Source organism: Neophocaena asiaeorientalis, unplaced genomic scaffold (assembly GCF_003031525.2).
Source record: "Neophocaena asiaeorientalis asiaeorientalis breed wild unplaced genomic scaffold, Neophocaena_asiaeorientalis_V1.1 scaffold433, whole genome shotgun sequence".
NCBI lineage: Eukaryota > Metazoa > Chordata > Mammalia > Artiodactyla > Phocoenidae > Neophocaena > Neophocaena asiaeorientalis.
In genome coordinates, this window is record NW_020175040.1 from 2,842,680 (window position 1) to 2,860,677 (window position 17,998).

The 17,998-nt window shown below is 56.3% G+C and overlaps 1 protein-coding gene across 1 annotated transcript in view; it reads right to left on the reverse strand.

The window, feature by feature from the left end:
- The window catches only part of CHCHD6 (coiled-coil-helix-coiled-coil-helix domain containing 6), a 120,013-nt gene that overhangs the window by 27,779 nt on the left and 74,236 nt on the right, over positions 1-17,998 (reverse strand). The window contains exon 5 of the mRNA XM_024763434.1: positions 16,840-16,923. Within this exon, the coding sequence (XP_024619202.1) occupies positions 16,840-16,923 (84 nt within the window). The remainder of the gene's footprint in view (positions 1-16,839; positions 16,924-17,998) is intronic.

The window sequence follows — 17,998 nt, forward strand, 5'->3', positions numbered from 1 at the left end:
AGGCACTGTTATTGCTAAAAATGACCAAGTGAAGCTGGCCGGCTATGCCCTACTCTGCTGAATGGAGAAGACACCCCTTTCCAGACTTGCTCCGGCACTTACCCAGGATGGGTAAGGGCTAATCCTGTCCCCACTGCCTGCCCTCAGGGATGCCCACTGAGATCCTTTCAACCCCCGGGGTCCCTTCCCTCCACCGTTTCCTCATCCCCAGGCACACGGTCCAAACTCACCCATGGCCACCTTCCTCAGAGCCACACCCAGGGCTTCCCACCCTCCGGGAGAGCCTTACCTAGGATCCCAACGGCAACCTGACAGCCCTACCTAGGATCCTCAAGCATCCCCAGGACAGTCCCGCCTGTGATCCCCCCTCTACCCCACCCCCCCGGAAGGCCCCACGTGGCACACCTGCCCTCTAACCCCACTGACCACGCCTTTACCCTCCACCCCTCCCACACCCTCCTGTCCTCACTTCCGCTCCCTCCCTGGTCCCCTGCTTTGCCCTCCCTGGGCCCTGCTTCCAGCCCCTCCCATCACACCCTGCGACCCTCAGCTCTCACCCAGGTACCTCTGCACCTGGTCACACTCCAGGCCTGGCTGATCCAACCCACCTGCCGTGTCCGCCCCTAGGCCCAGGAGACCCCACAACGAATTTAGGCTCCAACCTCAGGTGAACCTTCCCCACAGCCTGTAATTCTTAAAATTCCAGGACAGCTGTCCCCACCAGGCCTGTCTCCCAGCCTGAGTTCCTGCCGTGGGCAGATGGCCGCTTCTCGACCCCAGAGACGTCGGAGGCTGCAGCCGGGCACAAACAGGAGCGTCTCCCCAGGGCCGGGGTGCCTCTGCCTTCGCCCACCCCCGCCGGGCCCCGGGTCCCTCGGGCAGCGATGGGCCATCTCTGGGGCTCCGAGGAGGCAGTGACCAGCAGGCCGGGGCTCCTCTGCTTCTTCCCCTCATTTATGAGTGCCTACTGTTTACAGCAGTAAACAAGAGAGGTGCGGCCCTGGCCTTCGCAGAGCTAGCCGTCAGGTTCCGGCAAAACAACAATTCTACTCAGGAACCAGTGCCAAAAAGACACGGCAGGGTAGGGGTAAGGCACAGCCAGGAAGGCCGCGCCGCGGACAGCGTGGGTGGATACCTGAAGGACGTGACGAGGGAAACGAGGTTCGGGGGAGGCTTAGGCTGGGACCGCCGCGGTGCGCTCTTGGAAAAGCAGGGGAGTGTGGCTGGAAGTCGGTCAGCTGATGGCTGGACCGGGGCCCGGCCACCTCACACAGGGCCTGCTTCAGGGCTGGCAGGAAGCCGGGGGCTGGACAGGGGACAATGCGGTCTGATCTCCATTCTGGAGGGACCACTGACTGCGCCCTCAGAGTCGGGGGGTCAGGACCGGGGTCAGCTCCTGGGGGGGGGGGGGAGGGGGGGGCTGCGGAGAGCGCAGAGGAAGGGGCCAGGCGGGCAGTACAGCCCTCACAAGGCAGCCAGCCAGGCCTTGTGCGCTGGTTAGCTGGTGTTTACTCTTCCAGACACACGTTTGGCTACTTGAATATCTAAAGAGTGTGAAAACAAGATACAGAGCACAATAGAAAATAAAAAGGAATTTTAAAAATGAAAGGACATGAATTTTAACTCCACCTTTGTGACTTACTGGTAACCCGATCCCGAGCAAAGGGCCCCAGAGTCAAGGTCTCAGGACCGCCCCCCGCGGACAGTGACTCAGGCCACAGGGGTGTTGACCAGGCGCCCTGGGAGGCAGGCTCCACACGCACAGGTCCTCAGCACTGAGACTCGGCCCTGGGACCAGAGGGTGCTCCCAGAGGAAGCTACAGGCTGGACGCCCTGCTTCCCAGAACCACGTCCCCCACCCCCGCCCCCGAAAGCTGAAAGCCTCCCCGCCCTCTGGCCAGTTGGGCGTGCGGCCCACGCGGCCCGGCCCATCCGGGGAAGGTCGGGGACCCGCGGCAGCAGCATCGCCGGCTCGTCCGGCACGGGCGGACGGCTCCAGGCCTCACCGGCGCCACCGAGCACGAGGTCCCGGGGGACCCGAGTGCCTGGGACACCTGGGGGGCGCAAGTGCACAGAAGCAGGGCCCCCACGGGCACCACAGCCGTTTCCTAAAATCCCGGCGCCCTTGGCGGCGCCCCGCCCTCCGCGGCTCCCGCTGTCCTCACCCGTCCCCAAGGCCTCGCACCCACGGGCAGCTCGCTGTGGCCCTCAACCCTGGAGCCACGGGCCCGCCTGAGCCCAGCCCATAGGCTGCTGGGTGGTCTGGGATGGGGCCCCAGCATCGGTGTTTAAGGAAGATCCGGGGGTTCCCTGGGCACCAAGGTGGGAAACGCTGCTCCAGGTCCCGGAAACCCTGAGGCTAAGCCTGCTTTGTCACTGACCAGCCTGTGCCTCCGCCTGTGGCCCCTGCTCCACAAAGAGCTCCATCCTCTGGGAAATCTTTTATTTCAAAATTAGAAACTACAGTGGGACACTAAAATGTGGTCTTTTGTATTAAGTTTCCTAGCTGCTTGATATTTTGTGGTTTGAGAAGTTTTCAAAGAAAATCAAAGGAGGAAAGAGGGCTGAAAAAAAGGAAGAGGAAAAGGGGAAGTCTGGCGACCTTCGCGCCCCCGTCTCACAGGCCCCCTTGGCTTCCAAAGTAATTGGAAACACGTTTGGCCCCGTCGTCAGTCCTGCGGAATCGCCAGACCTTTTGCTTCTCCTAAACACAGGTGACTTTTCTTCATGGTTGTCACCTCCTCTGATTCCAACTTCTAATTTTACAACAGTTTCAAAATGTTGGTAGACAGCAGGCTTTGCGGGGATAATATAGCTCAATGTATATGAGGTACAAATTACCTAAGTTAAAAATAATTCTCTTCTTTATTGCAAAAATGACTAACTCAACTCAAGTACCGTAAAGGTTCTTGCTAAGTGTTTACTAAAGGTTCTAAGAGACTCTGGGAAAAGATTTCTTTTCTTTCTGACTTCACCTGCAGGAGAGGGAATTCGCCTGTGACGAGCACCTACTGCATGCCAGTCCCCAAGTGCTGTTACACAGTTCACGTTGTTTGTTCTGCAGGCAGAGTCTGAGGCTGGGAGCTGGACCCACCAGGCGTGTCTGCCCAGAGCCTCCTCCGTGGAAGGATTAGTCCAGGCGCTTGACACAAAGAGACGAACAGATGCAAATGAGGGTTTTGGTCCTTCTCAGAACGAATTCCTTGATGAGCTGAGACATGAACGAACACACACCTGAACCACCGGTACGTGTCTGCTCTCCGGGCTGTGCAAATGCAAACAGGAAATGTCACAGCACCGAAGAAATCCGCACAGGTTCTCACGGAAGCCTAAAGTTTGGGGGCTGCAAAAGGGTATTTTATAAAAGGTCCTATTCTCATACCCGCAAATAGAGCCCAACAGCTTATGGGCTGTAGAGACAGCTCGTAAGCACGAGCTCCTAAATGAAACAGGCTTGGAGTCGGGTGGTGCTGGGCTGTGCTCAGAGGAGTGGGAGAAGACCAAGAATAGACGAATAAGTACACCAGAAATAAGTAAGGTGCATTTAAAAAGATCGTCCTCTGGCCTGAGCCGCACGTGGCCGCCGCCCTCGGGGGTCAGGGGGCCGTCTGCACGACGAGGGACAGAGGCCAGCACGGCTACTGGGGACATTTGCTGCTGGTGGGGGGGGGAGGGACACCCCCTCACAACCACCGGGGTAGACGATTCCTGACATGTCACCCTCGGGGGCAGCAGTCAGCGCTGAAGGAACGGGAGCTGCCGTGACCACTATTATTACCAACAAGTGATCTGTTGAGGAAATTAACCTACCGGCTTCTGGAACCACGGATCGGGAGCAAAGGGGGGTAGGTGTTCACGGCGGCGGGACCCCAAGGCTGCAGGACCCCAAGGCGGCGGCAGCTGATGGGGGGCTCCAGGACCTGGACCCCCAGGCGCTCTGTTCTCCCAGGGAGCTGAGTCCACCGGCCACAGCCCTGGGGGCCGGCAGCTCCCGGCACGAGCTCCGGGCGCAGAGGGTAGAACGGCCCCAGGCCAGCGGCTGGCAGGCGGCAGGGGTGGCTCCTGTCCCCCCACCAACCCCAAGCCTCGGACTGGGGTGGCCAAGCCAGGTCACGTCCCTTCACGCCACCCACAGGCACCGTGGGGGGAGCAGGGGGGCATGGGGCCCAGGGCAGGCCCCACTGCCCTCCTTCTCTGCTCTGACTCAGCACTGATGCCCGGCCTCCGGGGCCATGCCCAGGGCCCTTCGGTCCAGTCTGATGCCCTCTGCTTCCCCCAGGACCGCCACTCCTCCCCGCCCACTGATCCCGCCCAGGCCGCTCTGCTGAAAGGGTGAAGTTTTGCACCTGAAGGAACCTCGACCCTCCTGCAAAGAGCAGCCCTGCAGCTGCCTTTTCTTCCCCTTCTTCCTTTAACTTCCATCCTCCTGGAAGGCTTACTTCTGCTGCCCAGGGGGAGAGTGTGGTGCAGGCGTATTCCAGCCCTGCATTCAAGTCTCACGCCTTGGAGAAGAGTGTGACGGTCAGCCGGTGCGCATCACCTGGACTCACTGCTCACTGGGGCTCTGCCCATCCACCCACTCACACGCTCTTTCTGGCTGAAGCCACTTGACTTATCGACATTTTAGTCGTCATGACCTTTTGCCCCCAAACACTTCAGCTGCATCTCCCAAGAGCAAATTAACTCTGATACTCTGAGTAAACACTAAACAACTACCACAGTCGGGACCCTTCACATCAACAGGATAATTTTCTAATATATAACCTGCATCTGACTGTTTCCAACTGCCCCAGGAAACGCCCCCAATCCGGGACGCAGGCGAGGGTCACAGGTCGTGCCCGGCCGACATGGCCCTGCCCGCCCTTCAGTCTAACCTGCTCCCACCCTCGCTTGGCCTTTCAGGACATTGATATATTTCACGAAGCCAGGACAGTTGTTTCAGAGAATGTCCCTCAGTTCGAACACTTGTTTTGTCATGATTAGATTCAGGTTAAAATTCCTGGCGGAGAAACGGCAGAGGTGAGGCAGCCGTGCAGCCGTGTCCCCCATCGACACGTCAGTGTATGAGGTCACGGGACACCCCTCCCCTGACCCTGGTGGAACTTTGTGCCTGCTTCAAAGTGACATCACATGGCTTTGGAGGTGGGATCGTGAACACCTGGCACACCGGTGCCTCGCTCTCTGGGAGGAAGCCTGGAACGGCCCACCCGGAAGGGACACGTAAATGATTCGGCCAACAGTCCAGTGAAGCCCCAGCACGGCCACATCAACTGCCAGGGGTGGGGGGGAGAAGGTTCCAGATGGTTCCAGCCCCCAGCCACCATATGGCCCCGGCAAGGCCCCTGACTTCAGGAAACAGAGCCGAGCCGCTCCCGGGTCCTGTCTGAGCCCCCGACGCTCAGAGCCCGTGACCCTAACCAACGGCCGCTTGACGCCTCTGAGTTTCGAGGTGATTTGCTATGTAGGAACGTAGCCCTGCGACCACACCCTTTCCCTTGACAACAAACACGTGACCTGAAGAGCGACGCTGTAAAAGCGCGATGGCCCTACTTCCCAACGGTCGTGGTTTTTGCTGAATCGATTACTATTACAACACTGGCAAATGGGTGACTGCCTATCGTTCTCTCCACATTTATTAGTTGTTGTTCCTTCGTAAAGACAGTTTTCCTCTCCTTTCCTCCTTTTGATCCTGTATGTTTTTATGTCAGTTTGGACTTAGATTCTCTTTTTAAAATCCAACGTGTTTTAATCCATTTCTGTCATCACTTTTGTGTCGCGCAGACAAGGTGTCCGAACCCGGCTCATGGGACCTCTTTCAGGCCGTCTCCTGGGTCCCGTATAAATGCACATGCCCTCACCATGTTCTGAACACTCCTCACTTTTTCACAAGATAAGATGTTAGCCACCCCAGTAGGTACGCAGCGATGTCTAACTGCAGGTCTAATTTGCATATCCAATAGCTAATGATGGTGAATGTCTTCTCATGTGCTTATTTGCCATCTGTATATCCCCTTGGTGGATTTTTCTAATTGGATTGTTGGTTTTTACTTATTTATGTTTTGCTGGTGCATTGTGACAGTATTTTCTATGTTCTAGACACTAGTCCTTTGCTTGGTGTGTGGTTTGTAGATATTTCTTTCCCCGTCTGTAGCTCCTCTTTTCATCTTCCTCACAGGGCCTTCCACAGAACGAAAGTCTTTAATTTTGATGAGGTCCATTGTAACATTTTTTCCTTTTATGGATCTCGCTTTTGGTGCTTTTAATCTCAGTACCAGATGTTGTTAGTACATAGCAATCTGTAATGCAGTTGATTTTCGTGTGTGGGTCTTGTGTCTGGTGACCTTGCTAAAAGCCTTTATTAGTCCTAGGGTTTCCTTTGCTTTTTTCTTGGATGCCTTAGGTCATCTATGCAGATGATCGTATCATATGCAAACAGGGACGGTTTTATTTCTTCCTTTCTAATCCACAGCCCTTAATTTCTCTTTCTTCTCTTACTGCAGAGGCTAGTGTCTCACTGGTGGCGTAACTCTAACCCTGCCACCTTGTTGCCATGGTGGGGCGGGGGGCGTTCAGAATCTCATCCGTATCTCGGGTGTCAGCTGGTGCTTTTGGTACGTGCTCTTTAACAAGTTAAGGTAGTTCCCTTCTACTCCTGTTTTTCCAAGAGTGTTTATCATGAATGGGAGTAGATTTCTGTCAAATACATCTCTGTATCAATTAGTATGATCATATGTTTTTTCCCTTAGCATGTTGATATAACAGATTTCATTGATTTTCAGACACTGACCCAGCCTTGCACACCCAGAATAAACCCCACTTTGCATAACATGGTGTATACGCACATAGTGTATAATTCTTTTCATACATTGCTGAATTTGGTTTGCAAATATTTTGTTGAGGATTTTTGTGTCTAACTTCACGAGAGACATTGTAGTTTTCCCGTCTTTGGTTTGGTAACACTGCTTGTCTGACAAAGTACTGAATAATACTGGCCTCATAAAATGAGTTGGGAAGTTTCCCCCGAGCTTCTATTTTCTAGAAGAGATTGCGTAAAATTGGTTTTAATTCTTCTTTAGCTGTTTGGTTGAAATCTCCAGAGATACCATTTGGGCCTCGAGATTTCTTCTCCTGGAGTCTTAAAGTCATGAAGTCCATTTCTTCAGTAGTTACAGGACTATTCTGTTTATCAGTTTCATCTTGGCTGAGTTTTAGCAGTTTGTGGTTTTCGAAGAATTGGTCCATTTCTTCTATGCTGTGGAATTTATGAGCATAAACTGGTGTTACTTCATTCCCTCCCAGTGGCCATGGAATCTGTGGGGATACCACCTGCTTCAGGGTGATGGGGGTGACCTGCGTCTTCTCTATACCTTTGTCAGTCTTGCTGGAGGTTTATCAATTTTATCAAATTGTTCCGAGAACCAGCATTTTGTTTCATTAATTCTCTTCAGTGTTTTCCTATTATATTTTCTGTTCTTATCTTTTATTATTTCCTTCCTTCTGCTTGCTTTGGGTTTATTTTGCTGTTTTTTTTCTAATTTCTTGAGCTTTTAATTTGAAACCTTTCCTCTTTTCTAATTTAGGGATTCACTGGTATAAATTTCGCATCCAACCCTGCTTAAGCTATATCCCATATATTTTGATATGTGGTTTCCATTCTTTCAAATTTGTTAAGGTTTGTTTTAGGGCCCAGGATATAGACTATCTTGGTCCCACAGGTGCTTAAAAAATATATGCATTTTGCTATTGTCGGAGTATCCTTTTTATGTCAGTTAGATCCTGCTGGTTGGTGGTGTCATTTAGACCCTTTATATCCTCGACAACCTTCTGTCTAGCACTTCTATCAGTTGCTGAGAAAAGGGGATATTGAGGTCCCCAAACGATTATCTTAGGTTTGTGTGTTTCTTTCTGCCCCATCAGTTTTGGCTTCACGTGTTTTAAGCCTCTCTTCTTTGGTGCAGACACATTTAGGGTTACTATGCCTTCCTGGTAGACTGATCCTTTTATCATCATAGAACACCCTTCTTTGTGTGTAGTAATTTTCTTTGCTCTGAAGTACTTTATCTGATATTAATGACCACTCCTATGTTTTTCTGGATCGATGTTCACGTGACACTTTTTTTTTTTTTTTTTTTTTTGCGGTACCCAGGCGTCTCACTGTCGTGGCCTCTCCCGTTGCGGAGCACAGGCTCCGGACACGCAGGTTCAGCGGCCATGGCTCACGGGCCCAGCCGCTCTGCGGCATGTGGGATCTTCCAGGACCGGGACACGAACCCGTGTCGCCTGCATCGGCAGGCAGACTCTCAACCACTGCGCCACCAGGGAAGCCCGACACATCTTTTTTTCACCCTTTTACTTTCCATCTATGTCACCGTATTTGAATTTTCTTATAGACAGCAGAGTTGTGTGTGTGCGTGTTTGTGTGGCAACCTCGGCCTTCTCACTGGTGTATTTAGACCATTTACCTTTAAGGTGATTACTGACAGTTAGAGCTTAAGTCTTCCATCTTATTACATGCTTTCTGTTTGCTCCCTCTGTTCCTCCTCCATTTCTCTTTTCTTGTCTTCCTGCCAGTTAAACATTTCATCAGATTCCATGCTGATTTATTAACGGTGTGTCTGAGTCACTGCTTCGCCTAACTTTCTCAGTGGCTGCACTGAGCATTACAATACACACATAATATACGACCTGCTGCTGCTGGCGCTCTATCGCTCAGGGTCAAGTCTGCAAGCCTCACTTCCACTCAGGTTCCTCCAGCCTCTCCACTTTTTAAAGTCTACTTTGAGCATTTTTTGCACATGCATTTGCCTCACATCATACGATGTTATATTTTTTGTTTCAACAATCAAATATGATTTTAAAAATTCATGTGAAGAAGGATAATCTGTTGTATCTATCTGCATTTTTTATTTCTCCTTTGTTCTTTCTTTCTTGTTTGTATTCCCAAATTATTTCTTTTATCATTTCCTTCTGTCTGAATAACTTACTTTGCCATTCCTTACGGGTACACTGGGCAGCCACAAATTCTCTTAGCTCTCTGTAATCCGAGAACATCTTCATTTCCTCTTCATTCCTAAAGGATAGTTTTGCTGGGTGTAGAATTCTTGGTTAACCGAGTTTTTCTTTCAGGACTCAGGAAATATGCCACTTCCTCTGGCCTCCGTGATTTTAGATGAGATTCCAGCATCGATAAAATCGGCATCACCATGTACGTAACACTGGTTTTCTCTGACAGCTTTCCAGTTTTGTCTTCAGTTTTCAGAAGTTTCATGATTGTGAGTCTAAGTGTGGCTTTCTTTGGGTTTACCTCTGGGAGTGGCTCAGCATCAGCATTCAGAGCCTTTACTGCACTGTCATGCCCACTTGGTTCCTCCAAGGCACTGGGGCTCCTGCTGACCCTGCGGGGTTGCCTGCAGAGCAGGAAGTGCTTCCCCAGCCTGTGCTCCCCCGCCAGCCACTTGTTGGGGAGGGGTCCCCCTGCCACTGTCAGGCATCTCTTGCCTACAGGACCCAAGGAGCACTGCCCCAGCCACTTGTGGGCAGGACATCTCCTGCCGGCCAGCAGCTCACCAATGATCTGGGTGGGAGCAAGGACCCTCTGGTCCACAGGACAAAGTGTTCTTCCCAGGCCAGTGCTCCCTGGCTGCCCCCAGCCCTGCTGTGGCAGGATCCCCCTGGTGTGCTGTCGAGCCATATGGGGTCTCGGAGGAAGGAGGGAGTCTCTGGCCCCAGTGATGAAGAACACTTGTTGGGGGTGCATGCTAGGGGCTCTCACCTGACCCCCAGTGTGGCTGGGGTGGGGGGGCTCCGTCTCAATCTGGAGGACTCTCAGCTGACCTGCGAAGCCGTCTGCCACCAGGCTGGGGCCAAAGACACTGGCCCTGTTTGCCTTCTGTCACTGGGAAGGGGTTGTGAGCACGTGGGCCACCGCGCTGTTCCTCCATCCCAGGGTCCCTCGCCAGCTCTCCCTCTCCCTTCCTTTCAGAGACCTGTGGTGCCTCTCAACTTATTCCAGGGTTCCCAGCTGTGCTTGGTGGGGAGAGCAGGGAGAGGGGAGCCCAGACGTCTTCCCTCTGGAAGTCCCTCTCTGTGGGGCGGTATCTGTCTGATAGATGACTGGATTCATTTATTTCTGCTTGTATTAATTTTTAACACCATCTCTGTCGATTTACTTTTCGAATAAGCAAAACATTAACACGGTTCCAGAGTCAAACTATTTATAAAGAACATACTCAGAGATGTCCCACACCCTCCCTGTCTTGCCAGCCCATGCCCACTCCCAGTTGTAGGTAAAAATCTCGTTAGTTTCTGGTTTATCCTTCTTGAGGTTCATTTTGAAAACTAAGGAGATTCGTACACTTCTGTCTTTTTTTCTCATTTCAACAGAGGCATGATTTTGGCCTCAGAACCTCAGTCAGCAGTTAACCATTCAGAGCCCAGCAACTTAAAGTCTTCGGAATCTCTGTGCTTCCCTTTCAAACCCCCTTCAGATGCCTCTCTGATTCCATGTAAACCCCCTCCCTCCGTTCTGCTCCACTCCTCCAGCTGTTGAGTCATTTGTCTACTTTCCCTCTTCACATTTTACTGATCCACTTTCCTCCAGACTTTCCTCCTAGCTCTCATTCTTTCTTCCCTCATTAACACATCTGAGAGGCGATCTCAAAGAAGCAAGGCGCTGCCTTGATGGGAGTTCGAATCCTGTTCCGCAGGAAGCCCCTCCCCTTGGGCGCCCTGGGGAAGGGAACTCACAGGACAGTATCAAGAGCAGCCTGGACAGAGCCGCCTGTGTGCTCAAGGTCACGTGTTCAGGGCAGAGAGGTGTTGTTGGCAACGCGGCTGATGAAACGGAACGTTTGCGACCGCACGTCAGCTGGCGGGGGCCCCGCTGCCTCACAGAGCCCCACAGCCCCGGCAGGTCAGCTCAGCGGCTTCTCACCAAACTCGCGCTTCACACCAACTCTCCCCCAAGCACCTACTGCTGCTTCGTATCGCTAGAGCCCCCCAGGCCCCTCCCAAGCGCCCCAGCCACAAGGTCAGCAACGCCGCTCCTGGCTCCAGGGGTTACCGGAAACCTGATGGGAAGGGGCTCCACTCGGGACCACTGGCAGCGCCCTCCGATCGGCTTCTCAGCCAGACGCCACGTGTTCCTGGGCGTCGGCAGGGAAGTGGGCCGTGGGAGCAGGTGCCACAGGGACGCCCAGGGCAGGTGTCCGCAGGTACCGCTGTTCTAGGCAAAGCTACCAGCTGGTAACCAACAACCAGGTGCCGCAACGTCGTCTGTTTGTTTCAGTGACGCCTGGCATTCTCGACAGAGGCCGTGAGCACGTCCACAACACTTGCCAAGTGTGACCCTCTGAACAAGAGATGGGACGGCCTGTGCTCCTCCTGGGACGATGGCAGGAACCCGGCTCCACGGGGTCCACACGGACAGCCCTCGCGGAGACAGTGATGGGCCGGAATCTTTACGTCCCAAAGCATTTCAAGTAAGACATGAAGTCCTTTCTTGAGCCATTTAACTCGGGTAAATAACCTAACCTCCCTCTGCTTGAGTTTGGAGGCTGGTATTGTGAGACCCTAAGAGCGCCAAGACCCCTCCAAACTGACTTTGGTGTATTTAAGAAGGCACCAGGTAAGAGGCCACCAAGAGCCCCAGAATCTTTACATTCCACACCCTTCCCACATGATCCCCGGGTTCCGAGTGCCCGGGATGGCCCCGGCCTGGCTGCCCTGCAGTGGGAGCTGCGCCTGCCCAGCCCCACGTTCTCCGTGTCTGGCGATGGGCCAGAGTTGCCGCTGACGGAGGTGGGAAGGCCTTCGCTCTGCAGGGACCTGCGGGCTGGCTTCGGGTGGGTAGGCACACAGGCCACAGCCCCAGGACCTGTGCTGGGCGTGTGTCCACAGAGGACCCTTCCCTCCCCCACTTTCTCTGCTCTGGATTTGCAGGTTTGCTGCTGCATGTGTAAGAATCACTTCCCGACCTGGAGCTCAAGCTGGGGCAAGAGGCCGACCCCCATCAGAGGCTGGGGACGCTGAGCTGGGCCAGCAGATGGTGGAGTGGAGTCTGAAGGGCGTGCAGGGCCCGACCAGGTGACGTTCAGGGCCGGGTGAGGAAGCACAGTGCAGACACGGCAACGAGAAATCTGGACGGGACAGAGGGACGGCCACTGAGGCCTGGAGACCATCAAGGACGGTGCCCTCACGTGGGTGACAGATGACGGAGACGCGGATGCAGAGGAGGGGACACTTAACCATCGGGAAGTGTGGGGACAGAGGGACGGCCACTGAGGCCTGGAGACCATCAGGGACGATGCCCTCGTGTGGGTGACAGATGACGGAGACGCGGATGCAGAGGAGGGGACACTTAACCATCGGGAAGTGTGGGGACAGAGGGACGGCCACTAAGGCCTGGAGACCATCAGGGACGATGCCCTCGTGTGGGTAACAGATGACGGAGACGTGGATGCACAGGAGGGGAAGTGTGGGGACGGATGGAGGGTAGGAAACACACAGACAGGGAGAGGAAGGAGCCCAGAAGACCTTGGCTTTCCCAGCTGGGGGGCGAGCTCACAGGAAGACGGTCCACGTGGAGACGTAAGCCCTGCACACAGAGCCGCTGTGGTGGCCTCGCGTGGCCCTCACACCCGCCACCGCCTCGTGTGCCTGGCCATCCTATGCGCCCCGCCACTGCACCGTCCCTGCCACTCAGCTCTGCGACCGCTTCCCCCTGACTCAGTGACCACGCTCCTTCCTAAGGCTCCCCCCAGCTCGACTGCACTGTGACCACCATCACTGACCCTGAGGGAAGGACGACGTGCAGGCAGACCCTCTACTGTAGCAGGTGTAACACCAACCTGGGCACTTAGTGCCACGGGCTGCCTTGAGGGGACAGCTCCTTGGACAGTCACCTCCAAGTGCAGGACGTGGCATCAGACTGTCCAGGAGGACGCAGTCTGGATGCAGAATAGGCAGGGCCACGTGGCCATTTCCTTTCTGGAGCATATCTGCCTGCCCATTAAAAAGATAAATCCCAGTGTGAACAGGGCGCCCGGACCAGGATTCTGAAGTCAGCCAGCCCCAGACGTACATCCCACGTCCACCACTTAGGAGGCCGTGGCGCCGCGTGCAAGCTGCACGTGGTCCCTGAGACGCAGCAGGAAGGGCCACGTCCACACACGGGGCCTGCAGGAGACAGACAAAGCCTTTGGAGGTGCCTGCCCCCCGGGCACAGGTAGCAGCTGTGCGTGGGCACTGAAAAGCCAGGGTGAGAGCAGTGCCAGCGGCTGGGGACCGACTGCAGTGGCCGGCGAGGACGCCAGACACCTCCACGGCAGGAGGACAGCTTCAGCGGTAAGGTCTTTGAAAACACTCTTCCGAGAGATACAGTCACAACCGATCCTGATATGAGACCCGGGATGCAGAGCCAGCCTCAGCCCAGTGCACCCGTGCAGGCGATCTCCCAGGAAGGGCACAAAGGTGACCTCTGCCCTGTGCTCCCGACAGGGCACAGGGGCCACGAGACGGATGGCCAGGGCCGGGGAGTAGGGCCAGGAGGGCTGAGACCCCAGCAGGCTGAGCTGCTGGAAAACGCCGAGCACAAAGCCAGGGCTTTAAAATTTCATTAGGAGAGACGGGGACCAGGAGGACAGGCCCACGCTGCTGAGGACGTGTGCAGTCAGCACAGGGCGCACAGAATGAGCCCCTGAACTCCCAGCCTCCACCCAGGAGACGGAAAAGAGTGGATCCAACACGGATACCTGGGGTCGGCCGCAGGCAGCGTCGGCATGCGAGATGAATTCACGTCTCCACCCAGGCGAGTCCCGCCAGCTCTGAATTCCCTGACGGAGACTCTTGTTGCTCTGGCAACTCAGAATTCAGAGAAAATGGGAAGATACCAGATAAGACCATGTCCACTTTAGCAAAGGGAGAAAAGGTGGATTGGGGGAAACCTAAGGTTGCTGACCAGTCACACCCCCGATGGGATTCTATCCTCTGAGTCCTTAGAAACAGAAGTGCTGGCAACCAGGGTGGCCACAGATGGAGCACAAGTCAGGCTGACCCACTTCCCCACGTCTGTCTTAAGCGCCAGGGACACGGCCCAGGTCCTTCTAGGTCTAAGAGCACAGCACTCACCGCTGTACCAGTTGACTCTCAAACCACTGAGCTGCCTTAGGGCCGCTTTCCTACACGTGAAAAGAATCGGATTGGATCAAGGGTCCTCCTGTCTCGCCTTATCGGAGGCAGTGGTCCCACGAGCCCAGGTATAAGCAGCCCATTCTTGCTAAGAAAGGCCGGGCCTCAGGGCAGAGCTGTGCTCAGCTCCAGGGTCCCTGGGTGACAGCTTCCCAAGGCGGCCTGGCCAGGCGGCCCCCTGGGAGCACAGGCTGAACCACCATCCTTGGTACCCATCCTCCCCACGGTGGCCGCTCCACTGAGTGTGTGACAGGGTCACCTTGGGCTGTAACTCGTTTCCCCGAAGCGTGAGGCTGGGCCCTCTTCCTGCACCCCTGAGCAGCAGCCACCTTGTCTTGTGAAGTGGACTTCCCTGTTTTCCTGGAGAGGCTCAGGGACTCCAGGCGGGGCTGCTTCATGCCGCACTGGGGAGGCTGCAGGCGTGGCAGGGTCACAGCACGGCCGCTCCTCAGGAAAAGCAAAGTCCAGACAGAGAACACGGAAGCCAGGAGAAGCGCCACCTGCTCGCAGGCAGGGGCTGGGACGGCGGGGACTGGGGGACCCTCTAGGGGAGGGAGCCCGGAATCCAGGAGGAACACACATTTCCAAGGTCCTCCCTTTCTCCCTGCCTCACTCTTTGAAACTATACCCCAAAAGTGTCCTCTCCGCTTGCAGCTCCTGGGTCTGGAAAAGTAAGACCATACTGATGGAGCCGGCAGGCCCACGGGTCACAGGACGGTCTCAGGCGTCCCTTGTCTGGGGCCCTAGCCCTCAGCATCCCCTCCCCTCCCACCCTGGACTGTGGGCTCCGTGTGGCAGGAAGCACCACTGCCCGGCGCTGAACACAGCCAAACTAACGTGGGATGAACGGGTGGGTCCTCCAGGCGCTCCGGGGGCTGCTTTACGCAAAAACCACGCATCCCCCAGACAGCTGGCAGCTCGGGTTTGAAATTCCCGTTTCAAAGATGGGGAAACGGAGGCTCCGGAATTTAGATAACTTGCTCCAAGTCCCAGGCTGCTGTGCTGCTGAGCCCTGCTGGACCCCAGAGATGCCCGCCCCACCCGCCTGGCCCTGGGCCCAGCGAGGCCTGGAGAAGAGGCCATCCCTGGAGATGAGACTGCCTCAGACACACCCGCTGCTGCGGGAGCGCTGCCTGCAGCCTGCAGGGGAGAGAACAGGGAGAGGACGGCGGAGCCGGTGTCCAGCCACCCACCGTCAGTGCACGCCGCCCTCTGCCTGCCGCCTGAATGGACATCACGCCAGCCTTGCTTCCTGGGCCAAGACCCTGGCAAGGCCGCTGTGCACGCGGCAGCTCACCCCTCTCCGCGGGAAAAGGAGAACCCTCCTCGCTCCAGCCTGGCGACCTGGGCACCGGGAACAACTGCTCAGAAAGATCACGAGGCACAGGCGCCCCACCAAAAATGCTCCCCTCACTCAGGAATAACCGTCACGGGCACAGAAGGGTCACGAAGTCCCCGACCCTGAACACTGGTCTGGACTCCGCGGGCTCTCCTGCCCGTCAACGCCGATCACACGGCCGGGTCCAGACGGCGTCCTCCGGGCAACAGGCCTCTGCGCCTCCCACCCCGACCTTCCCCACCCCGACTGGCTCCCCGCTGCTGAGGGATCGAGGATGATCCAGCCGCTGTTCCAAGTCTGCCCCGAACAGCTTTCCACCATCAATTTCCAAGCGTAAAAGGAAACCAAAAAAAAAAGAAGCCTGATGATTGGAAGGTGCAGAAGCTGAAAATGTCAAAGTCTGAGCATTCAAAAACGGAGGCAGAATTTATATAAAAATACAATAGCAACAGCAGCTGGAGAAGATTCTCCATGGTCCCAGCAATTACAGGAGCAGATCTGTCCCCGGAGAAGGCCCACTGGGCCGGCCCAGCCTCTCTCCCCCTCCGCCCCACCTCCCTCCAGGGCCCAGCTCCTGTTTTGCAAGATGCTAGTGTTTAAGCATCTGCACACCTCTTCTGGAAGCTTTCAGTAATGCTCACAAGCACGCAGGCAAACCTCACTTAAAAGAAGGGGCCCATCTGCCTATGTGAGGAGTCTGGACCTGACCCAGGACGAGCGGGAGGGCGGTGGGAAAGAAGCAGAGCACGGCCGTAAGGCGGAGAACCAGAGGAGAGTCACCCTCCGTGCTGCACGCCTCACACGCCGGGCGTCCCCCAGACACCAACGGGTGACCCCCTTCTGTCCCCACGGGCAGGCTCCAGCGCACGTGCCTGCCATCAAGCCTGCAAGACACCGCCAACCTCAAAGCTCCAAACCGACACAAGGGACTCCAGGACCCGCAGGGACAGCAGGCACTCGGTGGCTTGGCCAGGGTCTCAGGCATAGGGAGAGCCAGCGTTAACCTGCCAACCATCGCCTCCCACGTTTTCAGGGTCTTTTTTTTTTTTTTTTTGCGGTACGCGGGCCTCTCACTGCCGTGGCCTCTCCCGTTGCGGGAGACACGCAGGCCCAGCGGCCACGGCTCACGGGCCCAGCCGCTCCACGACAGGTGGGCCCTCTGATCCCTGACCCCCAGGAGAAAATCAGTAGCAGCGCTCGTGTATTGGTACTGCGATGGTCACACTATCACTACCTCTTCCCAGCTCACGGGGTCAGTTTCCTGAGCCCGCCCGGAGCTCGGGGCCCGGCCGCCCTCCCGCCGGACCACTCACCTGCCTCTCCAGGCGCCCGAGCTGCTCCTTGTATAAGGCGTCGCGGCGTCTCAGCTCCGCCTCTCGGCTCTCCAGCTCCCCGGCCTGCGAGGAGAGCAGAGTCCAGTCAGCCGTTGGCGAACTATAAATGGAAGCCCACGCAGTGCCACGTCGCTACCGCCGTTAAGGGGGGCCCTGCAGCACTGGCCAGGGCAAGCGTGTGCACATGTGCCCCATGGTCCCCAAAGGCAGGCAGGATGACAAGGGCCCCATCACAACGCAGAAACAGGGCGGCTTAGGTGACGGCCCGAAGCTCAAAGCCACGAGCGGAGCTGGGGTCGAGCCTGGGCAGAGAAGGGCCTGGACGGAAGCTGTGCAGCCTCAAGGCGCGCAGGCCAGAAGCACTGCGCCGTCCCCATAGCACATGTGCCGCCGACTCACTCCCTGAGCTCTGAGAGGCAGGCACGCCCAGATGTCCTCCTTCTGCTGAGCAGACCACCTGTCTCCAAGGGCCAGGGAGCTGAAAGGTGAGCAGCCTTGGAACCCAGAATCCTAGGCCTCGCGGGACAGCTGCCCCTCGGCCTCCTGACGGGAGCACACGGCCGAGGACCCCCACAAGGTCACAGCAGGCTACCCGGGCCAGCCCCCTCCCCACCCTCAACCAGCCGGGGGTCCTTCAACAAGTCCCTGACCCCAAGCGCCAGCTCACGCATGTGTGACACATAAACCCGGAATGGCTCCCCCCACGGGCTGTGCAGGGGTCAAAGGAAACCCCAACGGCAAGGCCAGGGTCACGTTAGGCCCACGCACAATGAGGCTGCACCAGACGAAGCGGGAATTCACGTCCTCCTGACGGCGAGGCCCGTGTCCCCGGAGCCCTCGGAACCTCCCTGAGTCAGGGCCCCTGGCCTGCCTCGGCCTGAGAAAAACGAGGGCTGGCCTGGCGCAGGGGCCGTAGAAAGTGCGTGCAGCGCAAACGCCCGGTGCTGGCGCCTGGACCAGAGGCTGTGCCGGTGACGCAGGTTTGGCGGACGGAGGTGCCCACTCTGCAGAGCGCCCACCGTCCGGCCCTTGCCTGGCGCATGGCAGGCAGGTGGCCCTCAGGTCAGAGCCAGACATTAGCGGGTGTTGCCACATGACACACACGCCTGTAAGGGGGCTGGGGCACTGGGGGTGAGGG